The 22,887-nt window shown below is 31.5% G+C and overlaps 2 protein-coding genes and 1 long non-coding RNA gene across 3 annotated transcripts; 2 read left to right on the top strand and 1 right to left on the bottom strand.

Moving 5' to 3' along the window:
* The first annotated feature begins 3,638 nt into the window (after positions 1–3,638).
* Positions 3,639–4,784, top strand: LOC146896550 (ethylene-responsive transcription factor CRF6-like). Its single transcript, XM_085734440.1, has one exon. The coding sequence runs from the start codon at positions 3,680–3,682 to the stop codon at positions 4,571–4,573; it is 894 nt and encodes a 297-aa protein (XP_085590566.1). The 5' UTR covers positions 3,639–3,679; the 3' UTR covers positions 4,574–4,784.
* Positions 4,785–10,517: 5,733 nt separating this feature from the next.
* Positions 10,518–15,535, top strand: LOC146896549 (pescadillo homolog). Its single transcript, XM_085731869.1, has 12 exons — positions 10,518–10,674; positions 11,938–12,023; positions 12,169–12,417; positions 12,504–12,629; positions 12,745–12,829; positions 12,913–13,023; positions 13,152–13,245; positions 13,342–13,631; positions 13,902–14,009; positions 14,095–14,216; positions 14,605–14,917; positions 15,078–15,535. Exons 1-12 carry the CDS (start codon positions 10,651–10,653, stop codon positions 15,162–15,164), a joined length of 1,695 nt encoding a protein of 564 aa, XP_085587995.1. The 5' UTR covers positions 10,518–10,650; the 3' UTR covers positions 15,165–15,535.
* A 3,257-nt stretch (positions 15,536–18,792) lies between these two features.
* LOC146896548 (uncharacterized) lies at positions 18,793–19,942 on the bottom strand. Its single transcript, XR_015021272.1, has 2 exons — positions 19,842–19,942; positions 18,793–19,528 (listed from the first exon to the last, which is right to left on the bottom strand). It is a non-coding gene; the product is annotated as an uncharacterized LOC146896548 (long non-coding RNA).
* Between the last annotated feature and the right edge of the window lie 2,945 nt (positions 19,943–22,887).

The raw sequence follows: 22,887 nt of genomic DNA, 5'->3' as shown, positions 1-22,887 counted from the left end.
AATTAATCCGCGTAAGTAGTACAAGACATATTTTTCACCAAACAACTAGGCATTATCAACGCAATTGAATGGAATGATTATGAGTATGACGCTCATGGTTTGGTTTTGAATACATGCACTAAAATGCCAAGATTAGCTTTTTCTGATTCTAAGTGGATTTGATTTTCTGGTTCAAGATTAGCTTTGTGTATCCTGTTTGGATTGAACTTATGAAAAAGAGTTTATGCAAATAATTAAGCTTTTATGTTAGTTTATAAGATTTTATTGACGAAAATTGTATATTCATAAGTTGTTTTTCATAAACTACCTTAACAAACTTATAAATAATACATCAATGTTTATTGCTTTGCATAAGCTCTAAAATAAGCCAATCCAAACGGACCCTTAGTAGCAAATAGTTGTTCAGTGTTGTCTCATGTATTAGTAACGAATATTTGTCCTGTGTTTATTTTTTTCTTGTATTTACTTTTTTTGGTAGTGGTCAGGGTTTGAACCCCGGACCTTGCATATTTTATGCATTGTCCCAACCAAATGAGTTAAGCTCACGAGGACATTTTCTTGTATTTACTAGTGACAAATATTGTCCCCGTGATTTTTTTGTCTATCAATGGGAAATATTTTCCTCGTACTTTTCTATGTATATTTGTCTCATGCCTTTTTTTTTAATATTTACCAATAGCAAATATTTGTCGTAACATACCGATTAATCTTTATACATATCTCTTAGAAACTTGTAACCAAAAAAATCTCTTAGAAACTCACACATATAGAATGTAGGTTTTGGACGTATAGAAATACCTTAGAGAAGTTTTAATATACTTAATTTTGCCGCCTTGTTTTTTCATAGGGTTTTGCAAGGGGTAAACCCTTGTCAAACACCAAGTTATTTACTCCTCGCAAACACTTTGTTTTCCAGGGGCTTGTGTGCCTCACAAGAATCCGTGCAAAAACAATAAATTTCTTATAGGAATATTGAATATTAGTTTGTGGACCCTCTAAAAATAAACAAAGTTACTCATGTGACTAATTCTCATTGATTATTGAGTAAATTATCCACAATTCTTAAATAGTACTCCCTCCGGTCACTAATATAAGCAAAAATTCACTTTTTACATTCATAAAATAAATGATGTATGTAGTCTATATATAGACCACATACATCATTTATTGAATGAACCTAAAAAATCAACTTTTGCTTATAATAGTGACCGGAGGGAGTAAGATAAATCATTCATTTTGCACTTAATAAAAGATATACAAGTCAAAGTTTTTTTTTCCTAGGCGAAGTCAAAGTTATTTTTATTAATATTTACTCAATTTACTAAAATAAAAGTCAAAGTTTTTTTTACTAAAAATATAAGTCAATGTTTTTTTAAAGGGTATAAGTCAATGTTATAATCATGGTAAAAAATATTTCGCCTTTATTTGTCATAAAAAAATATTTCACCTTTATTTTTCACACAAGAGACATTGTTAAAAAATAAAAATAAAAAATCACACAAGACACAATGGTTGCAATTAAGAGCACCGTGGGACCGGTTAATTTATAGTGACTTTTTGTTTTTTGAGCAAAATTTAGGCTTTGTTTGGTAAAAATAGCGGATAGCTGATAAGCTAGCTGATAGCTTTTAGCTGATAAGCTAGCTGATAGCTTATAGCTGATGACTTATAGCTGATAAGCTAATTGAAGTGTTTGGTAAAATTAGCGGCTCAACTAGCTGATAAATGTAAAATGACACAAAAGGACATTCTTAATTCATAATAAAATTTACAATAATTGATATTTAAAATACTTTCTTTTACCAAAATATTTAGAATAATTAAAATTTAGTAGTTTAAATTTACTAATTCAATATATATTTTATATGTTATTATTAAATTAATTATTTTCCACTAAAATTTTATTTTAAACTTTTATTCATTAAGTTTTATAACGTAACAAAAAAAAAATATGTTTCTATCTATCCATTTTAACTTATAAACCTAAGAATAAAAAATTAAACTATAAACTTAACAAAAAGAACGTCAAATTCAACTAACAAAGAAAATTATAAACATACTACAGTAATTTATTGTAGCAACTCACAGTAATTTAGGGACGGAGGTAGTAATTTATTGTAGCAACTCACAGTAGTAACAATGAAAGTAACGTAACAGCGCATATAATAAATTAAGTTACTTATATAATGTCCCTTAAAAAAAGCGTAACAATATGACATATATAAAACCAGCCCAAAAAAATAATATATAAAAGCACGTAAAAACGTAACATTTTGTAAAAAAATAATATATAAACATAATATGTTTTTTTTTTGAAAGGATATAAACATAATATGTTAGTCGAAACAAAATATATAAAGGTAACTTCAACAAATTATAAAGGGGTAGAATTGGTTTTTAGATAAATCAATAAGGGTAAAATTGGAAGAAAAGATAAGAAGCTAAAAGCTATAAGCTCAAACGCTACTTGAAGTAGCTTCTGAAAAATAGCTTATAAGCTCCTGAAATAAGCTATAAGCTCGTTGTAAAAAGCGTTACCAAACAGAGCTAAATATTTTTTGTCAGACGAGCTTATAAGCTATAAGCTAAAAGCTAAAAGCTCTTTTGAGGAGTTACCAAACAGAGCCTTATAGTGTACCGACTACTTTAAAGGAAAACGATTGCAAGTAAAAAATTAAAAGAAAATAATAAAAAATGAGTTCCTTGGTGGCCAAGCATGCGTGCCTATCACGTATAAAATATAAAAGGAAAATAATAAAAAAGAGTAAATGTTTTTTTTTTTAAAGTTTGCCCGTTACATGTTTAAAAAAAATCATTTATAGTTTAGTATAATATTTTTTTAAACAAGTATAATATTTTGTACACTCTATGAATATTATATTTTTTATTATGAATCAAGAATCTTTGTGAGCAACTACACAAACTAGTTTCTCAAGCCAATATGATCGTTGCAACTCTTTAAAGAAATTAAATACCGCTGCATTATCAGAGTCGATTTTGAATTCAAGACCTCTTTTAAACCGAGAGAAATTTTTACCATTTCATTCTGAGGCTCTTGGGTTATTTGAATATTATATTTTGATAATAAAATTTTAAAAATGAAAAAAATAACTCAAAGTGATAAAAAAATATATTCAACTCAAAAAACTTAAAACATACACATTAAGAGAATCATATTAAAAAAATACAGTTTAACTTTTTTTTCCGGCAATTCAACATATACAAATTTCCTCCTAAAAAAACATATAAAAATTTATAGTGTTCTCCTCGAACGTTCTAAAGTTAATTAACCCATTGAGTCTAATATCACATAAAAAAATTATCTTTTGTAAAAAGAAAAATATCTGTATAAGATTTCTGTTACGATGTAAGCAAAGATATTTGAACAAAGTTTCATTTGCCAAAAACATAATTAAGGAAATGACTTTTTCAAAAAAAATTACTACAATGATTTTCTTTACAAAATAAATAAAAATATTTATATTTATCAACAGAATCCGAAACAAGTAAAATATGTTGCTAAAAAATGTGTTGACCCGTTACAAATTTTCAAAGTCTAATAAATTTTTCCTTAAAACTTGGGATTCTTTGAATATCTCTCTCTCTCTACATACACTCTCTCTCTCTATACATACACACTCCTCATTCTCATTCTCTCTCTACAGTTGTGATAACCATCATGGAGGAAAAAATCATAGAACACAAAAGTGTTACCACAAAGCTTGTAAAGTCTAGTTTCATGTCTTCTTTGCCAAAAAGTGTTACAATCTCATTTACTGATAACTATGCCACAGACTCTTCAACTGAAGATGAAGAACAACATGTAATAACAACAAGGAAAATAGTGAAAGAGGTAAGATTTCAACAATGTTCCACTCTTTCGAACAAGAACATCAAAAAGAGACATGAAGAGACAAAAAACAAGAATGCTGTTGTTGGTGTTGGTCAATGTTGTTTGGAACAAAACAATGAGAACCCTAGACAAATAAATGATGTTGTTCATCAAAAGTTTCGCGGAGTTCGACGACGACGGTGGGGGAGATTTGCTGCTGAGATTCGTGATCCCCGGGTTGGAAGGAGAAGATGGTTAGGGACATATGATACTGCTGAAGAAGCTGCTTTGGTTTATGATAGAGCTGCAATTGATTGTAGAGGTGCTGATGCTGTTACAAATATCATCAAACCACCACAGAGGAAAAAATCAGTGAAAGATGAATTTGTTTGTGACAAAAATGGATATTATGGTGTTGATCAATATGCTGATAATGTTTCTGTTGAGGATTGTAATGGTAGTTCATCTTATTCTCAAGAATCTGTGAGTGAAATTTGGAGTGAAAGGATGAATGATCAAGAATGGATAAAAGAGATAACAGGAGAAGAATATTTGGATGATGGTTTTACATTTGTTGATGATTCATATGGTTCTTGTTCTTATTATGAACCTGTTCTTCCTACAATGGTTTCTAATGAGAGTGATTGCATTGTTGATACTATTCCTTTTCATCTTGAGGAGGATTTTGAATCATGTGAATGGGAGGTTAATAATTACTTCAATGAATCTTTGGAGTTTTGAAGGAATCATTCATCAAGTGAATGAGTGAGTTAGATGCTAACTAACTGAGTAGTGGACTTCTCAAAATGGAATTGTAGGTGAGTTTCTTTTGAGTCTAATGAGAAATGTGAATGTATGGTTTTTATTTCTTTTCTTTTTTATGAACAAATTTTATGTTTAATTGTTCCTTTGTAGTTCTACTTTGAAGGAATTAGTGACTTTGTTAATATATTTAATGTTCTTAGCTCCATATTATGATTGTTTGATGTGACGTTTGTGCATCAGACATTGAGACTTTTTTATTTAATTGAATTTTTTTTTAGCATTTTGACATTTTGTATTTTGGGATGCAATGTCTGTTGTTTAATGGAAAGCAAGTAATAGCCTTTTCATTGGTGTTTGAATAAGCCAAACAGTTTTTCATCACATATGAGACTGTTTTGGTGTTACTATTCGGCTAAGCTATGGTAATTGTTAACAAGGTCACTTTCTCAAGTACTTTGCTTGGGTGGTTTAAGAAGCCCCTTTTTCTCAAACAATTCCTTTTCTTGTAAGACATAGCATGTAGTGTAGTTAGAGAACAACAAGCATACAAAATGTGTGAATATTTGGTCAGTCTATTGATGAACACTTATGTCATTAAAAAAAAAAATCGGTGTATCAATGTGTCAGTGTCGTATTTGTTGTCTATGCTTCATTGATCTTGGTAGTTAAATCAAGTTGCAACTTGGATATCCAACGATCGAGATTTAGTTGTATTAATGGGATCACAACAACAAATTTGAATTAGAGAAACCATGTATTTTATTTTATTTGAACCCTATGTCTTTCATGAAAACCGGTTCTAATAATTCAGAGTTCAGACATAGGTAAAAATTTCAACAAGGATTTGCCGAACCATGAGCAGACCGGAGTTCATTACAAATCACTTGGTTAATTAGAGAAACCAATCTGACCTCACAAATTAAACAGAAATTTATGATGTACTATTAATAAATCAATTGGATCCCTAAATCATATGGAAATGTCCTTAACTACAAAAATTTTGGAAAAACACCAGGCTGCTAGGACCCCTTAAATTGTGACCTGATCTGCTTGGATCATCCACTTGTTCTGTCCTAGACACTACTCACTAGAAACTTCTCACACAACAAAATAGACACTAGAAACCATAAAATCTTCGGACAAAATAAACTTGGGAAGGGTGAACCATAAGGTAGGATCCTAAAGGCTAAAAGTAGGATTGTCTTTTTTTGGTTTTTTATAGTTTCAAATAGAATGCATGCAGGTTGAACCTTCTGTGGACACAGAGAAAGTGAGAGGCATTCCAAGGTTTGGTCAACATCCTACAAAAAAAATGGATAGGTGATAAAAAAAGTATCATGATCAGAAAACTTGCATGCATTTGTTTTAACATTTAAAAAGATGTTTAAAGTATCAAAACCAAGTTGATAATACAAGCATGCTATTGGTCCTTTTTGTGAACAACTTTTTTATTTAGTAGTTACAAAACAATATGTATAGATTCAGAACTAGGTATTGCCAGAATCATCAATTGGGTGAAACTTCTGATGCTTTTGCTCAAGTGAGAAAAATCCAACAATACTGAACAATAAAGAGGAAAATGTTTTTGTCTTATGTAGCATTTGCTTGTAGGCAATGTTTTAAAATTATGTGGTCCATATGAGGCTATGACATCAGTATTTCAGAGATCTATCATAGAATTACAATGTGAATCAGGGGTGGTATAAGTTTTGTTCATGATTTTTTCCAATATCAAAAGATAGCAAGTAGCAATAGTCAACTACAACATATAACTTCGTTAGGAAGCATACACTGATTAATAAATTATAAGTTTTATGGAAAAAATATTCAATTTCTTTAAAGGTTCTAAAATTTTATTAAATTCTAGTAATTTGATATCACTAATTTGAGTTTATTTTAGAATTTAGGTTGAGTTTAACTAGCTTTTAAAGTGAAGGAAGTCTCTCTCCCTTCATGTCATATTCATTCAATGTGCGACTCTTATATAACACAAGTCTTAACATATGGAACGTGATCCAAATAATACAATAGACGGTGACCGACATCGAGTGTCCCAATAAAACTTAGAATCTGATAGCATCTTAGAATTTGAATTGCACATAACTCAATCATACAACGCTCTTAACATTTTTTAAACTTAATGAATTTTGAATTCCCAAATGTAACTAAAAATGCACTAAAGTGTTTGTCTATCCAGTAAACTTCAACTAGCATTGCCTCCATTTTTAGAAGCTGGTCTTTCTAGCGACAACTTTGTATTGCATGTATTTGGGAGTATTATTTTAGATGGATAAACCTGATAATTTTCAAGTTGTTTAAGTTTTTGTTAGAGATTAATACGTAGTGAGTTGGAAATTGTGATGGACTGTGTGGATTTTTGTTTCTTTTTATACCTAAAAATATCATAATTTGTTAATGAAAAATGGTATATAACCCAATTTACAATCAACATAACGTATGCTTAGTCAATATAAAAACAATGGAAGTTGGCATAGCCAAATTTTTCCCAGTTACAATGGAGACTCAAGGTAGTGATAAATATGTCAGAAGTGAGCTAAACTCAAGAGTAAACGGATAATTCAACCAATCTATAGTATTTTTCTTTTTGGTCCAGTAAACTTTTTTTTAGTCTAGTAACTTAATGGTTAGAGCACATTTTAAACGTGGAGAAATGGGATGTCCGGAGTTCGAACCCGACCCCTGCATATGCTCCCTTCATCCCTAATTTAAAGCATCCATTGAGAAAAACATTTGTCCCTAAATATAACCTTTCTTTCAATTTTTTAGATGCATTTATTATTTTTTCCAAACATAACCCTAATTAATACTATTAATTTACCTTTTTTTTTGTTTGAAAAAGCCAAACTGATATATTAGAAAACACAACTAGACGCTTAGAATATGAAAAAGTCAAATTTGAATACAATCCAAACAAGGACAATTTAGTAATCTCCTCACACAAAATGATCATATTAATTACACTTTCACATTTTCTTAGACCATCCACAATGATGGGTGCTTCACCTATTTAACACCACATTAAATAGGCACCTCCATTGTGGAGTATAATACATGGGTACCTATGGAGAAGGGTGATTATGGAAGCACCCTCTCTCTCTCTCTCTCTTCATTTTTCATGGGTCCCATTTAATAAATCTTAATAAAATAAATAAATTTTGTTGAAATGTAATGATATAAAATTATTTGTGGGACCTATTTAATAATTTCTTTTAAGGTGTTGGGTTGGAGAAAATTGATGCTTCTTAAGTATTACGGTAAAATGAGTGATGTGGACATACAAATTTAATGTAAGCACCCAATTTAGGGTGCTCTGTTGTGGATGGTCTTAATCTTTGTGAAATTTGCAATAAGGGCTTAGATTAAGAGACGGAGGGAGTAATATGCAATATTCTTATTAACTGAGCTAAGCTCGGGATACCAATCTATGTTTTTTTTATTGATTTAATTTATTTATTTTTTGAAATTTTCGCAGAGGTTGATGGCCAAACTCCAAACATCCATTTATTTATTTTAAAAAGTTAATTCTAACCATTAGTTTATGACTATTTGACAAAAAAAATTCTTCAAATTTTTTTATCAAACCGACAAGTTACACTTACACTTTCCTAAAAAAAAAAGTTACACTAACACTCAAAGTCTATCAAAATAAATCCACGTAATTTATCAAAATCACCCTTACTTTTTGAAATTTGAAACGATCCATGCTTAAAGTTCGGCACACAAGTTTACTTATGTGAAGTAGAAGAATAGTTCAAGGGAACCTAAGACATCCTTATCACTTGACCGTATATGTGGAGAGAAAATTGTAAACAAATTCAAATTTGGATGGAGGAAATTTGGGAGGTGGTTATGATAAAACTTTGAATGTATTAAAAAAAACTTTGAATGTATTAAAAATTGGAGTAAATCATTAAATTGGTTTTTGTCCATATAAATCATCGTCAAATTAATCATTGATTTTGTTAATATTTGAAACTAGTCTTTGTCCAGACAAAATGTTTTTAAGTAGGTCTCTTGGCAAGTGACCGAAACATAAAAACCAAGGATCTAACTTTTTTTATTTTTTTTGACAAAGATATGAACTGGTTTGAAATATTAATGACAAAGATATGAACTAGTTTGAAATATTAACAATGTCAAAAACTAATTGAAGAGTGACTTACAAAGACATATGATCAATTTAGTAGTTTACTCGATTTAATTGTAATAGTGGTGCCTTGATTAGTAGGGAATGAAATAGATGCGGATGTTATGCTAACATGGAGCATGTGACCAAGTCGCACGTGTCAGGGTCCAAATTGAAGTATCAAGGTGTGATAAAAACACAATGAGAATATTAGAGAGTTGTTAAACAGTGCACAAATATCATTTTCTCATTATTTAATACTCTATTCGGTCACATTTATAAACAAAATACAACTTTTTCGGTTCATTGAATAACTAATGTATTTGTTCTACAAATGTGACCAAATACATTAATTATTCTATGAACCTAAAATGTTGTTTTTTGCTTATATATGTGACCAAAGGGAGTATGTCATTTGAAATACGAATATGCCTCTCAAATGTTCCAATGCGCCCCTATCAGGACGTAACTCCCAATCACGGCACACTAAAAGAATTACGGCAAAAAACCCGTCTAGATGCAAAACGTCCAGCCATGGATCCAAATCAGTACTAAAAACACAAGACAAAAATCATAAAACAAAGTAATTAAGTTCAAATTATTCCGATATGCAGTAATCTTGCTTTGATTACAAAAGAAGATGAGAAAATAAACGATGGTTTGTAAATATAATAAGAAGTGATTTTTTAATATTAATAGTGTGGGCCAATCCACTTTACCGGGTTTCAGAGTCACAATCACTCACATTGTATTGACTCTTTCTAGTCTCACCCCATATAATTTTAGTTACACCCAAATTTATTTAAAATTTTACAATAATACCAAAATTGTCCTCTTCATGTAAATTTCTAAAAACCCTTATTTCATTATCATTCTAAACCCTCACCCCTTTTTCACCCACAAACCACCATGGATATGCTATCAATACCTACTAAAATCGCCAATTAAATCAACATCTCATCCATTGATACGTACTCGATTCATACAAGTAAGTGAATTTCATAATTTTCTTCGAGTTTCTATTTATCGTTTGCTCTATGATTTATTTGATGTTGTTAATTTTACCATGGATGTTTATCGTTATTGTTAATTTCACGTTTGTCTGTCGATTTGTTTGATTTAATTTTACGTAGAAGGGTAACGTAATTTACGTTTACATAGGTCTCACGTGAATTTAGTTTACGTACATATTCTAAAGAGGAATAACATACACGTAAACTCAGTTTACATGAACTTAAGTAAAATCAGTTTACATGAACTTAAGTAAACTCAGTTTACATAAACTGTGTAAACTACGTTAGTTTACTTAACTTATGTAAACTCAGTTTACATAGTGTATGTAAATTCAACTTACATAAACTACGTAAACTGTGTAAACTCTTATTGTAAACTCAGTTTACATAGTGTATGTAAACTCAGTTTACATAAACTACGTAAACTTAGTTTACATAAACTGTGTAAACTCAGTTTTCGTAGTATATGTAAACTCAGTTTAGATAAACTACGTAAATTGAGTTTACATAAACTACGTAAACTCAGTTTACTTAAACTGTTTAAAATCAGTTTACGTTAGTTTACTTAACTTATGTAAACTCAGTTTATGTAAACTCAGATTACATAAACTACGTAAACTTAGTTTACATAAACTGTGTAAACTCAGTTTACGTAGTGTATGTAAACTCAGTTTACATAAAATAATTTATTTTAATTAAAGGGTATATTAGTAATTTTGGGGTGTAACTTGGATTATTTGGGGTGTGGGTAGTATCTGTCCATTGTATTTCGATCAAAAATAAAAAACGGCGCAAACAAAAACCTAGTAAACCAAAAAAAAAACCTTAAACCTTAAACATTGAAACAAAACCTTTTTTGGTCGGAAGCGGTGGTTTCAATTTCATCAACAACAATGGTGAAACACTACAGAGCCCCGGTTAGTATACTCCAAATCCTTTTCAATTTCTCTTTCACAATTTCCAAACTCTTTTTTCTTTTTTTTCTCTTTTCCTATTTTAATTCATCGTATTTTTTTTTTCTCTTTCTCTTGTGATTTTAGCGTTGCTTTTTGTGTACGTGTACAATTATATTTATATGCATAATCAAGTTTATGTTTTCAAGTAAAATAGTTATCTGCATTCATAATATATGAAGCCTTGAGTTGACACATACACAGCGATGAAATGTCGACACCGATAATAATTTAGAAAAATGACAAAATTCAATGTAATCATATGTGTTGGTGTCGCGTCTGCGTTGGACGCCGACATGGTTAGACACATGATACCTTTTGATTAGAAGCATGAGTGCTGAAGAGTTCATAATCAAATCAGGGTCTCAAGCTTTAAAAGTTTCTGCTTTCATAATCAAGTTCATAATCTTATTCAGCTGAAATGTTGGAGCTTATTGTTATTGATGAAGTGCTTTTTGCATATGAAGCACAGACACATACACTGACAACATATACGACACTGACAAGTCAACACCGATAATAATTTGAGAAAATAACATAATTAAATGTATTTACTTGTGTCGGACACGGACACGGACATGTTTCAGACACTGAACATGTCTTCGATCAGAAGTGTCGGTGCTACAGTCTCTGTTATGGTTGGCGTTGAAGGACAGAAATTTGTAGATTTTTTGTTTTGTTTTTGGAATTTATAGTTTTTAACTATAACTAGTTAGAAAAGAAGAATGGAAATTTTCTAGCTGAAAGTTTAATCCTTTAAATATATTTGGGGCATGTTAGGATTAAAGTTTGCTATATTAGTTTGATCAAGCCTCATTTTACAAAATCAAGTTTGATTAAAATGAGTCTGCTCTAGCGTTGTTTATGTTTGGGTAAATCTTGTCAAAAGCAATTCATTTAGATATATAATAGTTATCAGGGTCCATCCAAAGGTATGGGTATAGGTATCAGGGTCAAAAGCTCTAGCGTTGAATATGTAATTGTCAAAAAATTGTATAACTTTAATAACATAGTACAAGAGGTATAGGTTAAAATGGTAAAAATGGAACATCACAACGGCAAAAGGAGAGTGAAAAAGTATCAGGGTCCATCCAAAGTATGTTTGAAGCCAAACTTGGTTTGGCTAACGGACTTGTTTGCTTATAGGAAAGTACTTTTGCTCTGAATGTACTCTGAGAACTTCAAACCAAACATGCCCTTAATGTTGTTGCTACTTTTGTATGGTAGGGGAAGAAAAAGGAGGGAAATGCTGCAAAATTTGTCACCAGGACACAAGCACTCAAGAAACTCCAAATCAGTCTACCTCTTTTCAGGTATTATTTGTATTTTCTAGCATTACTGATTTGTTGTCATTTTAAAAATGCATCTATATAATGTGCGACTCTGAAACGTTTGTGAAAATATAATGTGTTAAAGTGTTACTACTTCGATTCTTACATTGGCTTTTGCAAATATTAGGAAACTAAGCATTTGGAAAGGTGTAACACCCCGACAGCCTAAGAAAAAGATCAAGGGAACTCATCGGACTTATTACCATTTGAAAGATGTTAGCTTTCTTCATCACGAACCTTTGCTGGAAGAACATAGAACAATTAGAGTACATGACCGAAAAATAAAAAAAGCTAAGGCAAAGAAAAACCACAAACTTGCAAACAGGCTACGGGAGAAAACACCAAAACCAAAGATAGACGTGATTATTCAGCAGAGGTTTGCTTGCTTTTTGTGTTACTCAATTTATATCTTGTAGCTGGTGATAAATTTTCCAGTTTATTTGATTTTCCTATGTATTGTAGGTACCCAAGATTTGTGGATGCACTTGGAGAATTGGACGACTGTCTTACAATGGTGCATCTCTTTGCAGCATTATCTGCGTCAGAGAGCAAGAAAATTGATGTAGAGCTTGTACACAAATGCCGAAGGTATATGATACTTGGAATTTGTGTAAATTCTATATTTCCTTTAAGAAAGTGCAAATTTGAAGACAGTAAGATCCTATCTTCTTAATTTATTTATTCTTGCTTACCTGTTTGCTAGATTGGCACATGAATGGCAAGCATTCATATCTCGTACTCACAAGTTGAGGAAAACATTTGTATCGGTGAAAGGCATATACTACCAGGTATCAATTGTGGCATTTGTAATGTTTATGATAAAAAAATTGTACACGTCATATGGATATTGATTGATTATATTTTTGTGCAGGCTGAGGTTGAGGGTCAGACAATAACATGGTTAACTCCTCATTTACTACAACAGGTTGTGTCTGATGATGTTGACATGCCTACCATGCTAAATTTTCTGCAATTTTACGAGGTCGGTTTCATATTAATGTTTATATTTAGTGTCTTTGTTCTGTTAATACGTCAACATTCATGTCATCACAATTAATAAGACTGTTGACATTTTACTAATATCCTTAACTTCATAATGAATTGCCACAGCCTCTTCTTCGGTTTGTGAATTTCTGCCTCTATCATTCTATAAACTTGGAGTATCCTCCCAGGCTTGATACTCGGTTGGAAGCTTTCGCAGCAGGTACCATTTTCTGAACTTAGATGGACCTTCAGAAACATGAATTTCCGCAGATACTCTATTATATATCTACTGATCAATTATCTTTTCAAACTGTAGATCTATATGCACTGTCAAAATATGCCAATGCGAGCAAACCCTCTGGACTGATACTTGAAGCTTCTCAGTTAGCTGAATCTAAACAAGTGGAGTCCAAGCAAAAAGGGGCAGATGGTGAAAATGAAAAATCTGAACTAAGACTTGCTCAACTTCACCACCAACTTCTTTCTAATGAACCTGGTGCACTAATGCACCTGGTTGAGGACTTAGCAGGTGAAGATGAAAAGGATCAAGATACAAGAGAATGTAAAAATCTCTTCAAAAATCTTAAATTCTTCTTGAGTAGGGAGGTAAGACCCTTTGATAGTCTTGGCAAACACATCTATTTGGAAGTAATGGTTCTGTGAATAATTGGGAAATCGGGGACACGTCATTTGCTTAGTTTCATTTCAAATTAAATGTATGAAATGAATTAATAATATATGGATGATGTGCAGGTGATACGAAAAAGCTTATTAGACTTTTTTTATTGATGCTTTATCTCTTGAACTTATTTATGGAATCATTTTCATGATTGCTTGCCATGACAATACTTGCACTGTTTTGGTCTAATTACTCAGGTACAAAGGGAATCCTTACTTTTTGTTATTCCTGCTTTTGGTGGCACCGTTTCATGGGAGGGAAAGGGGGCACCTTTTGATGAATCTGATCAGAGCATTACTCACCAGGTTTGTGATTAAGCATATACTTTTCTAGGACAAGTTTTCAAGCCTTCCTTTTATATTCACTGAGATATTGCTTTCATTTGTGTAGATTGTTGACAGGGATGCGCAAGGCCATAGGTTTCTATCTAGAGAATATGTTCAACCACAGTGGATATTTGATTGTGTGAATGCACGCATAATTTTGCCGGCAGAAAGTTATATGGTGGGAAGGTAATTGTTTTCCATTTTCCATGCTTATTGTTTTGGGTTCATTAGGGTTCTTATTTGTTGTAGCAATCTTCGTAGGAGTGTGCTATATTTTATTCTGAGCAAATTAGTGTTTTTCTCAAGGGATCATGATATCTTCCTGTGGAATCACAAATCCACATATCCTTTCTTCTTTTCATCTTGTTATTAAAAAACTACCTTATATGGTGGTCTTGATCAATCCAATAGTTTTAAAAAATTAGACCATCATGGACCACTTATATGGCGGTCCACATTAAAGCCACCCATATTCTATGTGCTCATGTTTATTAAATTTAAAATTTACATGTATATAGAAAGCGAGTCTATGTGGTGTTTATTTAAAAACTTAAAATGTTTCTTTTGTTAATAGGATTCCTCCACCTCACTTGTCACCTTTTGTTAACTATGACAAAGAAGGCTACATTCCCGACTATGCAAAGACTATCAAACACTTGCAAGCTGCTGCCAGAAAGGAAATTCTTCCGCTTCCTGGTGTTGGAAAAGAAGATTCACTTCAGGGTGCTATTACATATACTTCAGCAGATTCTATTGTCAAAAAAGAAACATCTGATGGTGTGGTACAGACCGGAGAATCAACAACAAATGTTCAAGAAAATGATGATACTGATATGAGTGCAGTTATGATGTCCAATAATCAAAGGAAGTTATTGGAAACCACTAAGGTAATTTTTTTTTTAATTTCCTTATGCTTAGTTGAGTTACTTGATTCTTTATCCTCTGCATAAATGGTTGCAAAGTGATTGATGGGTTAAGTCTTTACAATCGGTTCTGAATTTCTTCAACTCTGTTTATTACTTATTTTGTTGTAAATCTGTTATTCAGATATCTAATAAGCGCAAGCAGAATGAGACTGATCGCATCAAACAGCGGAAAATGAAATTAGATGAAGCTAAGGGTCAAAGGAGTTGAAGACTCTGGCTACGACTTCATTTTTGGAATTGAAATTAAGGCAAGAGGAATGTGTTTCAATTTTAAGGTAGAAAAAGCCTTATAGCTCAAACCGCTCATGCAAGAGACTTTGTATTTATCGTATCGCAAAGAGATTAGCGAGGACTCTAAATTTTGACTTGTTAGGCGCAGGGGTCCTATATTTTTTAGTTACAAATTTCATTGCGATATCTTACATAAATGTTTTTCAGATATCAAAACATCTGACACAGTTTTATGGTTTCCGAAATTTTAATCATTTTTACTCTCTCCTTGGAATAAGACCGACATGAATGTGCGCAACTGCAATTGCAAACCACATAATTTTATGTAAGAGTTTGAATCCTCAGAAATCTTAGTCATATTTTTGTTGTATTTGGTCTAATACATATCCATTTATGTCTTTATTCTTAACTCTTATTTCTGATACACTATGTTGGTCTATAAATTTTGAACAAAGAAATATAAACAATACAAACATAATGAACACATATTTTATTTAATAAGACAACATGCTATCTTGTCACACATATTATATTACTCCATATATTAATTAATTCTCTTCTCACTAAAGGGAAGGGAATTGATCAACGATTTATTCCATGAACATAATCTAGCTATGAACGATACTATAGCTAGATTATTTATTTATGTATGAAATACATCTCATCTCATAGTGGAGATGTTCAACAGGCACAAACACATTTCAGATTTTTGCAAGAACCACTGAGTAAGCCTTCTCCTCTCCTGCAAAGATAACCACATTGTTGGTTGCCAGATGAACCAATACATGCACCACTGAAGAATTTACTTGGTTTCTCACAAGCCTCAATTTGCACCACTGCTTCTTCTGCAATTTTCAAAAGAACCATATTATTTTTCTTAAGGAATATATTTACAACACTCTCTAGTTAACAAAATATTTATACTATTTTATTATTAGTATATTATGTTACATTAATTATTTCTCTTGAAGATAAACTTGTAAAAGCAAAATCAATTGCCAACAAATTTAATACCACAATCAACCTTTTCATTCTCGTGATTGATTTAAGATATATGTTTTTTAGGATGAAGATAGTAATAAGAACAAAAATAGTTTCATTAACCACTTGATTTTGATACAAATATTTAAAAATTTAATTGATATAGTGCCAATCAATCATGAATAATCTTATATATATAGACACACATAATTGATTGACCTGAAAAAATTCTTTAAAAATCGAAAGCATATAAAAATTAAACTCTAAATTATAGCTTGCATACATGTTTTTATTTTGTCATAAAAAATGGTTTTATGAGTTAAACATGATAACTAAACTACAAAAATCATATCCCAAAATTACTTTAATATAAACTTACGAGCAGCTAAGAGAACAATGAGAAAGAAGCACAGGCTAGCAAGTGTTTTCCTCTCCATCACTTTTTTTGTCTTCTAAAATAATGTAAGTGGTTATGTTCTATCACATTGCTGATAGATATGCAGCCAATTTATAGAATCCCAGAACTTGGAAAAGTATTCCCACCATCAATTTAAATTGTTATCCGAACTACGTCACTAACTGTTGTTTGAAAAGTCACCCCACAAAGAAGCACATGCTAGCAAGTGTTTGAAAATTCACCATGAATGTTACTCCTTAGTCAAAGTGATAAGACCACAATCGTTGTCTTTTTTGGGTTGAATCTTCTGGCTGCTCCACAAATTAAGAATTTCCTCTTTATAATCATGAAATCGATGAGGATCATTTTGTTATAGATTAAAATAATAATGATTTCTAGACAAAAATAAAAATAAAAAATATTAATAATGACTTATATAAAACATTGAAATGTATTCTCGAGACTTTTAGAAGAAAAAAAAACATTAAAACCCAAAACTATAGTAATTAATATAGACTAAAATTAGGATTTTTGCTAACTAGTATCTCCGAAATATTCTTTTAGAATAATGACTGATAAATTAAAACACTTGTTAGCATTGACTCAAAATATAAAACGATATAATCCTAAAAAAAAAATATATATATAATATCAATTTTGGTAAAAAAAAAAAAAACCCATGTGTTCAATAAAATTGAGTGGCTAAAATACTTTCTTGTCACATAGCATATGTGACTCATGTTTTCAATTGATTGGATTCAAAGCGTTATCTACATCAAAGAAAAAATGGCACACACATTAGAGATCACATGATTTCAACCCATCTCTGGTATGTCCTAGGCTTTAACTCATTAGTTTTGTTTTTTTTCTCTAATCCAAATGTTCTCAACAAACTTAAAAAAAGACTAACTTCTTATAATGCCAACATTTTCGCTGTTGGGATGTGGTGGTCTTGGAGAAACAGGAACACGAGAAACACTTGTGTGGACCAGGACCAAGAATTTTGGTTTGGTCACACACAAAAAGAGAAGAGAGAGAAAATGGAGAAGAGTGAAGAGAAGAGAGAGAAGGCAAATTCTTGTGTGTGTGACCAAACCAAAATTCTTGGTCCTGGTCCACACAAGATTTTCTCACAGGAACACTACTTGCTTTTAGTCGGAAAATAAACCAACCGAGTTATTTTAGGTTGGGTGATCAGATCATAAGACATAAAGTTGTATAATTAACACTGAGAAGTCACGAAGAGAAGATCTCAAATGATGAATTCTGATGAATGTCCGGGAAGAGGTATACTGGTATAGTATAGAACAATAATTAATAGGTTTCAGTTTGAGTATGTGTTGTGAAAGGAAAACTAAAAGGTTTAGCAAGAACAATAACATGCTTTCTCCGCTAACGGCAAACTAAGGAATGTGACGGCAGGGTTGGTTGCTTATGGTTGCAAAAATATAGGGGAGGTTTGTTTCAATTAGATAGAAGTCAGGGGAGGTCATTGTAATTTTTCATTATTATTATTATTATTATTATTATTATTATTATTATTATTATTATTATTATTATTCAAATATTTTGTTTGTAATTTTTGAATTGCGATTCAATTGAAAATTATGTGACTAAATACAATGTCGAATTAAAGTTGTTTTAGTCTGATATCCAATCCCAATTTATTAGTTTGCAACAATATGTTTGACAATTTTTAAATAAAATGAAATTATTTATTTTATTGATGTGGTGACAAATTGTGATTAAGAATGTAATTTGTAACTTTCAAACGAAGTAGTCTCCCGTGAAGACTACCTCATTTTGAGTCCAGTAGGTGAGGAATTCCCCTTGCATGGATGAGATGGGGGAACGTCCCTTGAGGGTGGTTTGGGGATGGACATCATATCCCCTCCCCTCGAAGACTTCTTCCCCGAATAGTTTATATTGAAATACACAAACATATGTATATTTAAGTATTTTATTTTAAATGTTATATTTATTTGTCTTTTCATGCAATATTTGTACATATTTTACATGTAATGTTTAACGTCTTAATTCCCTTAAAAAAATAGATGTTGGTTCAGAATTTTACAGAAATACATAAACTTTTATGACCAAACTTTCTCTTATATTTACGATCAATATGCATTTTCTTTTGCATAAATGCATTTTTTTTTATATTCATAGATATTTTAAAATACCCCACGGATTCTTCAAAATCCAGTAAGTACCATTCAAGCTGATATCATCAGAAACATGAGACTAGCGCATATATTATATTTATCCAATAGAGTGGTAGCAAAAAACTACTATTTATACATATAGATAGCAATTTCAACCTTATATGAAATGAGCAATGTTATTTGAACAACCATTTCTTGTGACAACTTGTTTGACAACCAAATTATACAAAGAAATTTAGGTAGTGGCACAAAAATCAAAGCAACAAAGAGAGAAAGTAGAATGACAATGTGAGTATGATAGAGAAAGTTGTCACAAAAGTTGTCAAACAACGGTTGTTCAAATATCATTTCTCATATGAAATTAAACTTTTATTTGCATGTCAAAGAGACATGATATATCATTTGGAAATCGTGTCACATTGTATTACATTGCATTGGCTTAGATACTTTAGATTAAGAAAATATTACACTCAAAACATAATTATTACTACATATTTAATTTAATCATGGCAGCATATGAACGAGCTGACTAGCTGTCTACCTTTGTACATATTAACCCATAAATACTATATTATTTATCTTATAACTAAAGGGAAAAGGATTAATTCACCATTTATTTCATTGACATTCAACATACATAACAAACGCATGTCTTCATTTGGCAAGAACCACGGAGTAAGTATTCTCCTTCCTGACAAAGAAACTCACATTGTTTGTTACCTGAATGTCCAATGCATACACCAGTGAACAATCTACTTGGTTTTTCACATGGACCATACATCACTGCCGCTCCAGTATCTTCAATTTGCAAAGGAAATAAATTATTTTATTAAACAACTGAAGATTTACAACATCCTTATACTAAATATTTGATTTTAGCAAACAAATTATTTGAATTAGAAGTTATTGTTATCGCGTGTTAATATCCGATTAATTCTTAATAGTATAACTTATAAATCATTAAATTTATATCATATAAATATCAAACTCTAAATTTTAAGGGTATCTTGCATATATTTTTATTTTATTTTATTTTCCAATAAACAAAATTTAATATAAACATACTTCAATTAAGAAAAATATAAAAAAAAAAAGTAAAATAAAGACTTACAAGGAGTTAAGAAAACAATGATAAATAAACACATGCCAATAAGTAATTTTCGATCCATTATAATGATTTTTTGTGTTTCCTAAAAAATTATAAGTGGTAATTTTAATATATCCCAATGATTTGCTATTTATAGAGCTTTTGAAGTTCAACATGGATGAATATTCCAACCATCAATTAACTTGAAAGGTCACTATGAATTGGATGTGATCCCTTGGCCTGTGTTTAGATATACTGCTTCTATGCCACTTCCTAATATAAATTGGCCATAGCCTTTGAGAAGTTACAACATGTAACTTTGAATTGGACAACATTTTAAAATCAATAATAATTGTTCTCCTTACAACATGTTTTTTCTTTCGTTACTTGAGGACAAGCAACGATTTAACTTTGTAGTTGTGATGACAGGTCATCTTACGTCATTCTTAGCATGTTTTTCAGTCAATTTTAGGAGGTTTTACCAGCAAAGCATATGAGTATTAGATCAATGGCCTATGATTTCGGAACATTTGTAATGTTTTCTATATTTGAGTCTGTAATTCTATTCTTTCCGAAACATAGCAATTTTAAGGCGTTCTTGAAGTAATTGACGAAGAAATCAAATAAATCAGGCAAAGCAAGACATCCGAAGATTTATGTGGACCTTGATGTGAAATTCGCAAGCGCACAGTTCTATCAAAGTAGTAAAATATCGTTCCACACGGAGTCGTTGTAATTACCGATTTTCTTTCTAATTATGATTAGCTGAAAGGTTTAAAGTTAAGTAGTTCAACAGATTGTTGATATAAAATTCAGATAATAAAAACCGCCTCGGGATTATTGGTTCATCGTAATGACAAATTACTCATAATCCAAACCTATATTTTCCTCTTAAATTAAACCAGTTTCTAAAGACAAGTTTCTCTAATGTATTTCATGGTTCTTTTCAGAATCCACGAGTGTGTTTCAATAACAATCACGCCTATTCCCATGGTTGATTGTTATTGAAACCCTTTAAGAGCGAAACTTATTGCCTCAATACTTCACAAAACTATTCATTTGGGGTGTTCCCATCAAGTTTTGTGTCGTCTTGTCTAATTTCATTTCTTCCAATATCAACATTCATATTTCAATCCTTCCTTTGATCTTGTATATTAATATCTACCTATCTAGGTAGTAAGTGATTAATAACTAGATGAAAGATATCGAGCGCGAGTTGACCCTAGCAGTAAGTACTTAGGAGGTGACATTACTAATATTGAGTAAAATCTGTCGAACCTAGAATGTAACTCGTTATTAATTAGGGAAACAAGTACCATGGGGAGTGCACCTATCCTAGTAAGAACATTCTCCTCGACCTCTTGGTAAGGTAGGCGCTGATAGGGATGCCCGTTTGTAGAACTACCAAAGGGAGAAAGAGAATGTGCTATGAGTGTCCTAAGATTCATAGATCGGAAAACCTTTAGGAACACTGGCCAGGCCCCACACTAATAATTCTTACGAAGGTAGCAAAATACTATAGGATTAATAACCCTATACCGTAGCATGCGTATAACCTTAGTGTGACCATCATACCTTTGGAAATTTAGGAAAGTCAATTTAAGTTTATGTTTCAATTACCTTTGAATTGACAAGACCCTGCACGTAAGGATCACCGTGCGATCAGCAGGTGCAGTTAGCCATCAAAGGGATATACTTAGAACAACCGAGATAGTATAGACCCCGCATGTAAGGATCACCATGCAATCAGCAAGTGCTTACCCTTTCTTCACGAAGAGTATTGAAGACATTAAGCTCATTGGCCTATGAATAAAATCCTACCAAGATCTTAGCGCTTAGCTATAACTTTTTATAGCTTCCAGGCTCTTTTAAGTTCAAGTTAATGTTCAAATAGTCTCTCTTGATTCTTTCACCTTTCGATGCTCAAGGACAAATTCATATCTAACAAACATGTTCATCTCCCATACCAGTTAAAGATCAGGGAGCTATATCATTAAAAATAAAAGTGATCAAATTTTACTTCTAAAGATTTTGAGTTAAAGCAGTTTGTTAAAAAGAAGCCCGACGCTACAAATTTATATATCGCAAATAAATAAACATCATAAACTCATCATGTATAAACGACTAGAAGGGGTTTAGCTCATGGTGAGCTGAACCACAGAGATGGAGATGAAAATAAACATAAATGAAAACATGGAAAACTAAATTGATAGATTAAATAGAGCTAGTACAAGATTTCGATCCTTTTAAGGAGAGTGGTGAGCCAAAGCATCACCAAGTAATCTAACTTTAAACCTTTAGAATCTAGCACCCATGCTCATCTATGGAGAAGATGAGATGAAATGAGAACTCTAAAGCTGCTAACCCTAGCTGTAACCTAGCCTCTCCAATTCTATAATGAATTTTCGGACCCTTGGCACCAACACATATGGTTGTCCTTTTATAGTACAAGGCCAACCACTATAAGTTGTGCCCTTTGGTCATTTTACACATGAGTTATCCTTATCATATCCTACCTACTCCTTGTCATATTCCTAAGATTCCAATCATTGGGGACAACTCATATTCTTCCTCATCAAGCAATGGCCAGACTTGATCCCACGTGTTCGTACTATGTACGACCCAACTAGCGATCCAGGACGCTGCAACTTTCCAAATCTTCAGCAAATCAAAATTCATCCACGCTGCAACTTCCCACATCTTTAGAGACATTCCTTAATTGACATCATCAAACATCCATGACAAGCATTACTAGTTCAAAAGGATTAAACAACATTAAAAACAACTAAAACTATAAAATCCTAAAATAGTAACTGATTAGATGTCTTAGACAATGCAATCACTCAATTTCTTGTCCATTACGAGAACTAAATGCAACGTGATAACCAACTAAATTGCCGGTTATCAGGATCATATGACATAAAATATTTCAAAATTTAAAAAGTTATATAATTAAATAATATTCTTACGTATATCATAAAAATTCGATCATTTCTAAAATTTAAAATTTTATGAATTGAATTAAATTTAAAATACCTTTAGATCCTACATATAAAAGTTTAATCAACAA

The sequence above is a fragment of the Medicago sativa genome, chromosome 8 (assembly GCF_051527215.1).
Source record: "Medicago sativa cultivar Bolivia chromosome 8, Bolivia_mono, whole genome shotgun sequence".
Taxonomy (NCBI): Eukaryota; Viridiplantae; Streptophyta; class Magnoliopsida; order Fabales; family Fabaceae; genus Medicago; species Medicago sativa.
The sequence above is the reverse complement of the archived record's forward strand: the minus strand, read 5'-3'. Positions and strand labels throughout refer to the sequence as shown.